Source organism: Sturnus vulgaris, chromosome 4 (assembly GCF_052056855.1).
Source record: "Sturnus vulgaris isolate bStuVul1 chromosome 4, bStuVul1.hap1, whole genome shotgun sequence".
Lineage (NCBI taxonomy): Eukaryota > Metazoa > Chordata > Aves > Passeriformes > Sturnidae > Sturnus > Sturnus vulgaris.
Window position 1 is genome coordinate 36,073,928 of NC_142246.1, and position 6,423 is coordinate 36,080,350.

The window sequence follows — 6,423 nt, forward strand, 5'->3', positions numbered from 1 at the left end:
TTTTTGTGTCTCGAATTCTAATCTTTTTTTATGTAACAGAAATAACTGTTGATTAAAGCTAAACTTGCTTTCTTTCAACATCTCCCATTCCTATTAGTGAAGTTTGGTTTGATTAAAACCAAGAGCAGTTTTACTTCACTTTCGTTATTCATCCACTGACTTTTCAGGTCCAGAAGAAGAAATTGCCTATCAATCAAGAGTGATAACTTTTCAAAGCAGAATTTTACTGCCATTAGGCTACATTAAAGGCATATTCCATACAGTATTTTGGCTAGCAGGAGATTTTCTGGAAAGTGATAGTAGCGCTTCCTTATCCAACTGACTGAATTAAAACTGACAGCATCACTATATAAACACCCTTACACCAGAATGAAAGTCTGGTCAGAGTTAATGTCATGCAACTGTAGTTTGCGATCTCCTCAGCTGAACAGTATCTGTTGTAATGGATCCGCTGATGATTTAATTCAAATAAAAGGCCTTTGTTCCTTTCTTCCCTTGCTTTGTCCACACTGACACCACTGTCCAGAAAAGCTCTAGAAGCAGCCCACAGAAGCCAAGAGATACCCGTATGACAGAAAGCAGTGTCACTCCCATCACACATTTTTGTTGTCCGTGACATACTTTTCTTTAAATCCGTTTCTCGGCTCCGTAACCCGGTCTCACCCATCTGGTCTTTTCTCTACCTTCTATCCAGCATTTCTAGCCTCACTGTTTATCTCTCCTCACTTGCAGTTTATTGAAGATTAAACCGAGTTAACAATAGCACCTCCAATTGTGGAGCAGATTAGAAACTCAGAAGGGCTCAAAGCCAAGGAGCTATAAAACCTAAGAGTCATTTCATGAGCAGAATTATTCACACTGAAGTAAACTTCAGGTCCTGGAGTTTATGCTTCTTCCCCACAACTGTCAAGCACATGTGGTTAATAAATTAACCACGCATACCAACCAAAGTCAATACTGCATAGATCACTGCTTCAGAAGAGTAACAGTGACTGAATCTCTGGAGACAGAAATTGTGTTTTTGTCTGAAAAGGAACAGTGTGGTGCAATGAAAAACAGTGACAGCTTATTGTGGAAACAGAGAAGCACTTTTCCAGGCACAAGGGCGCTGGGAGGAAAGCACAGTTTTGGCAATGACAAGTTCCTAATATCAGCATTCTTGTGTGGGGCTTTCAGCACTGGCACTGCTGTGGGAAGCTTCCAGTATCATGTTCAAGCATGGAAAATTCTCAATACTGCCTTCCTTGTTGGAGGACAGACAGATGTTAAGGAGTACAACTCTTTGGTTTCTTACGTGTTGTATGAGACAGCATGATATAACACTATGTATCTAGTAAAGTGTACAAAACCTCTTTTCCAGGCAAGAAAGTTTAAAGATCCTAATTTCTTTCTTAAAACATTTTATTAAATCATTTGAAAGGTAGATCTCATTTTCCCATAGCAATAATTATACTTTCTCACCCCAACTGCTTTTCTGCAATAATTTTCTTCATATTGTTAGAGCAAATATAAAAGCATATGCAACAGCAGAAGCCTTACTGCAATTACATAATAAAATTTCCAAAGACTGTTACAAAGTAATTTTTTTCCAAGAACATGCTATATTAATGTTAAAAGAGTAAAAACGCTAATAAACTTACCTAAAGCTTCCCCCCCACCCACCCCAATAACTGACAGAGAGTACTTAGGTCAGTCTAGCAAGCAAGGAATGCTTTTACACCACAGATACCAATGGATGTATTACGATTCACTCAGTACACACCAGTATTGTAAAATTCTACCATCTTTTACAAAATTGCTTTATTAAGTAGAAAACACTTCACAAGAAGCTGTCTTACAGAGGTGGTTTACCACAAAGTAAATGAGTGACCCATCTGGCAACTTAACTCATCAAACAAAATAGCGCTTTCCCTGTAAAATATGAAGTAAAGGCATTTTTAAAGCTGCATGACAAAACAACTCTCTGCCAAGTGGATACGTAGGCCTGCATAGAACTCAGTAACATAAAACTGAGAACATTATTTTGCTACAGAGAAGCAGTGGAATACAGTAATAACAAGCCCAAACCAGAACATGAAACATTCCCCATGCAAATATTTATTTTGGAAGGTGTGGAAGGTTATGCTTTATTTGTACGCTAAACACTATTAAGAGTAATAGCCACATAAGTGAACTGACACAAGATTTTGGATAACTGGCTTGTGAAGGCTTTGACATGTGCAGAGGGAATGCATATCTGTGTGTTGCTCTGTCAATTTACCTCCCAATTACCTTCTTCTGTAGTGGATTTTGGCTTTCAGGCCTGCAGTTTGGGCAAATACACAAAGCTTAAAATGAAATAGGGATAAAGGAGATTTACTACCACATTAGTGAACTGTTCCACGTGAACCTGTTCTTATCAGAAGGGAAAGAAGAAAGGCTTGAAGAACTGTACCTGGTAAGTACTTCTTATATTGAGCAACTCTCAACTGGGGAGACAGGAGATCAAGACATTGACCACTCTCACATCTGCAGCTACTCAATACTCTCACACAGCTTAGGGATTCGTTTTTTCTTACCATTGAGGAAGGTTAACATGATTAAAGCTCTACTGAAGGCACCACATCTTCAGTAAACAAAATCATAACCTGCTTTTCACCAAGGCTATGAACTACACCTGAAAAAAACAAGAGTGTTAAAAACCACTCAGCTCACTAAGAATATTTACGTAACGTAGAGAACTAGATGAAAATAATAAGACAAAAGAAAAACAACGTCAGCAAAACCAGTATCACATAGTCTGGCGTCACATCGCAGTATAAGTGACTGTATGGAGACTCCAGTTTTCTCCACAAACCCGAAGGGCACTTGAAAGTACACTTGAAAGCATTAATGCAAACCACAGGCATGGTTTGCATTAACACCTCAGTTCAAGCTAGGTTGTGTCCCAGGCTTTCTTTCCACTGCTGCAGCTGTCACTTTACACTTACAGCACCAAGCTCGGAGAGCCGACACCTTCCCTCCTCAGCGCCGGTGCCTGTGCCCCGGCCTGGCTGAGGGACCCACCTCTCACAGGCAGCCCCGGGCTCTTCCAAACCCCTCTAGCCTGGGAGAGGAGCAGGAGCTCTGTCTGCCCACGGATCGCTACTAACCAGGCACTCTCCTTCCGCGGGGGACCCCGGACTGGAGCCGGGGGCGGCCACCACCGCAGCCCGTACCCCGCGGCGGGACGGGACGGGCCGGGCCGGGCCGGCTCGGGGTCCCCAGGAACGAGGCTCGCTTGGGCGCCGTAACCCAGCTTCCAGACCACTTTAACAGCCAGAGGCTGCTGCCCGCCAGGCCCCCACCCCAAGGACGGAAGGAGAGGGCGGCGCTGCTGCCTCAGCCACCCCCGAGCTGGGGCAGGCAGAACTGAGGGACCCGCTGAAGGATCCGCCGCGCTCCCAGCACACGCTGCCCAGCGCGCCGCCGGCCCCGCTTCCTTTGTATTTTTAAACCATGCTGCAGCCCCCGAGCTCCGCCCAATCAGAGCGGCCGCAACCCCGGCCGGCCAATGGCGAGGGTCCCCGCGGTTTTTTAAACCGTCCCTCTCCCCCAATCGCCGCCCAGCGCGCTCCGCCCAGCCCCGCCCCCCCGCTCCCTTACCCCAACCGGTTCCAACGGGTATGAGCGCCAACGACCCCCTCGCGCTCGACCTAGCCCGGGAGTAGCTCGGCCGCTGACGTCAGAGAGGCAGACAGCCAATCCCGCCCGGCCCCTGCGCCAGGGGGCGGAGCTTCGGGCAGTTTGAAACGGCGCGGCAGCCAATAGGGTGAGGCAGGGGGCGGGTTCTCGGGCACCGCGGGTCGGGTTGCTGTGGCGGGTAGTGCCGCGGAAAACAAGAGGCGGTAAGTGCGCGGCCGGGCACCATTCGGCAGCAGCATCTGAGGGAGCAGAGCCCCGCGCCGCCCGCTCCGCTCAGCCAGGCAAGGCTCGCGCACCCGCGGAGCGTGGGTGCCCCGGGAGGGACGGAGGGAGAGCGAGAAGGAGCGGACGCCAGCGGCGGTCCTGCGCGCAGAGACAGCGAGGGGCTCCCGCGGCGGGCAGCACGCCCGGGGCTGAGGGGAGGATTCCTGGCGGGCGGGTGGGGCCGGGAGGGCGGTGGCGGCGGCTCCGGCCCCGGCGGGGAGGGCTGGGGCACGGGCGGCGGGGCTGGGCGGGTTGCCCGCCGCGGCCGCCGCGGGGGGCGGGGAGAGGCGCTGGCGGCAGAAGGTGCCGCGGCCCCGGCGGGGGTGGCGCGGGCAGAGGGGCTGCGGCGGGGGCGGGGTCGGCCGCGCTGGGGCGGGAAGGCGCCGGCGGGCGAGAGGCGGGAATGGCCTGAGGCGCGGCCCCGCCTTACGGCGACTCTCCACCCACCTCCTCCCTCAGGGACCCGCCGCCGACCTCACCATGGGCAAAGGCGACCCCAATAAGCCGCGGGGCAAGATGTCTTCGTACGCCTACTTCGTGCAGACGTGCCGCGAGGAGCACAAGAAGAAGCACCCGGACTCGTCCGTCAACTTCGCTGAGTTCTCGCGGAAGTGCTCGGAGCGGTGGAAGGTGAGCGGGGCCGGGCCGAGCCGTGCTGAGCCCTTGCCGGGCCAGCCCCCGCCCCTGCTCCGGGCTGCTGGGAAAAGATCTCTGGTAGCAGCTGCTGCTTAGGCGTTAGTGGGTCAGTAGCTGCTTTATCTCATCCAGACTCTTCTTTCCCCTCCGTCTGTCCACAGACAATGTCAAGCAAGGAAAAAGGAAAGTTTGAAGAAATGGCTAAAGGAGACAAAGCTCGTTATGACAGGGAGATGAAAAACTATGTTCCTCCCAAAGGCGAGAAGAAGGGAAAGAAAAAGGACCCCAACGCTCCTAAAAGACCACCGTGAGTGTTTCTATGACTCCTTCCTCCCACGCAGAAAAAAGCATTAGTTCTAATACTTTACTTTAACCACTGTCTCTTGATTGTAGATCTGCATTCTTCCTTTTCTGTTCTGAACACCGTCCGAAAATCAAAAATGATCACCCTGGCTTGTCTATTGGAGATACAGCAAAGAAATTAGGTGAAATGTGGTCCGAACAGTCGGCCAAAGATAAACAGCCATATGAACAGAAGGCTGCAAAACTAAAGGAGAAGTATGAAAAGGTACAGTAAAAGTAATAAAATTGTGGAGCTCACTGTAAATATTTGACTTAGGGTGTCTTGCACCCAAACTACATGGGGCTTATAATTCTTAGTGCTTATGCCAATGTTTGTGAGGCTTTAGAAGACATGGAAAGGTGTGGCGGGGCAGGTATCTCGAACCCTTACAGTGAACCTGGATGTGGGTTTTGCATGTCTAGAGATTTTACCAGTAGGATGCCTTACTGCCAGAAAGCAGGTCACCTGCTTGCTAAAATAAATGTAGTCAGACTCCAAAGCACAGTGGTCATAAAATTCTTAAAACTGTCTGCATTGCATGTTCTTTTGCTTAAAGATTTAAGCATAAAAGTCCCAAGGTGGAAATTCTGATTTTTTGCATGCACTGTATCTGATCTATGCAGTACAGTAGTATTGAAATACCAAAGCAGTCCAAATTTGTCTTCAGCGTTCAATTGCTAGCACCTTAATAGTATTTTTCTTGCAGGATATTGCAGCATATCGTGCCAAGAGCAAGAGTGATGTAGGGAAAAAGGGCCCAGGGAGGCCTGCAGGATCTAAGAAGAAAGCAGAACCAGAGGAGGAGGAGGAAGAAGAGGAAGAGGAGGAGGAAGAGGAGGAAGAAGATGAGGATGAAGAATAAATTAATGTCCTGCTGTAAAGTTTTATGCTCAGAATCCAATATTTTGCTAAGAATGTGAACTCAAGTGCAGCTCATTGTTAGCTTCAGTATAAAAATCTGTACAGAATTGTGTATAAGTAATGTGGTTCTTTGTAGGGAGACTTCAGTTTATAATGTAAGTAGTCGCCAAGGGCTGCTACAGTTCGGTTTGGAAAAAAACAGTTGTTGAATGTTTCTGCTGTTTCTGCATATTTAATGGTTTTATTGAAATTCAGTGACTGATAGCCAGGTGTTTCTTATTAGCTAAGTAAAACAAAGGTAGCTTAATAGCTGATCTTGTATTTTGTAGTATTTTGTTGCATTGTATTACTTTTTTAACAGTTTTGTAATAAAATGTTGTACATGATTCTTTTTGTATTCATGATGTTTCTAAGAGGTTGGGCACCCCCATAATACTGGAATCCTGTGTGGGAACGTGCAGTGTTCTTGGGCTCTTGCTGTTACTGCAAAACTGGCAAGTCCCTTAGGCATTGGCTCCTGGCGCTTTTGTTGCCACTTAAACTCCTTTAACTGATTTCCTCTCCCACATCCACTACTGTTAGTTAAAACTTGATGCTTCCTTTGCAGTAGCGTTTGCCTGTGTTACCTTGTGGGTGCAAAAAAAAAAAAAAAAATC

At 48.2% G+C, this 6,423-nt stretch overlaps 1 protein-coding gene across 2 annotated transcripts; it reads left to right on the forward strand.

The window, feature by feature from the left end:
• Positions 1–3,791: 3,791 nt before the first annotated feature.
• HMGB2 (high mobility group box 2) lies at positions 3,792–6,153 on the forward strand. 2 transcript variants are annotated; one of them, XM_014883980.2, is made up of 5 exons: positions 3,792–3,944; positions 4,387–4,557; positions 4,725–4,870; positions 4,957–5,131; positions 5,613–6,153. In XM_014883980.2, exons 2-5 carry the CDS (start codon positions 4,408–4,410, stop codon positions 5,766–5,768), a joined length of 627 nt encoding a protein of 208 aa, XP_014739466.1. In that variant the 5' UTR covers positions 3,792–3,944; positions 4,387–4,407; the 3' UTR covers positions 5,769–6,153. The 2 variants fall into 2 exon arrangements, with proteins under 2 accessions (XP_014739466.1, XP_088019719.1); XM_088163593.1 differs by having other exon boundaries at positions 3,793–3,866.
• Positions 6,154–6,423: the final 270 nt, after the last annotated feature.

Excerpts from the sequence above, each read along its gene's own strand:
- HMGB2 (XM_014883980.2), top strand. The coding sequence starts at position 4,408 with ATGGGCAAAGGCGACCCCAATAAGCCGCGGGGCAAGATGTCTTCGTAC. Across the intron at positions 4,558-4,724 it reads AGTGCTCGGAGCGGTGGAAG|ACAATGTCAAGCAAGGAAAA; the intron begins GTGAGCGGGGCC and ends GTCTGTCCACAG. Across the intron at positions 4,871-4,956 it reads AACGCTCCTAAAAGACCACC|ATCTGCATTCTTCCTTTTCT; the intron begins GTGAGTGTTTCT and ends TCTTGATTGTAG.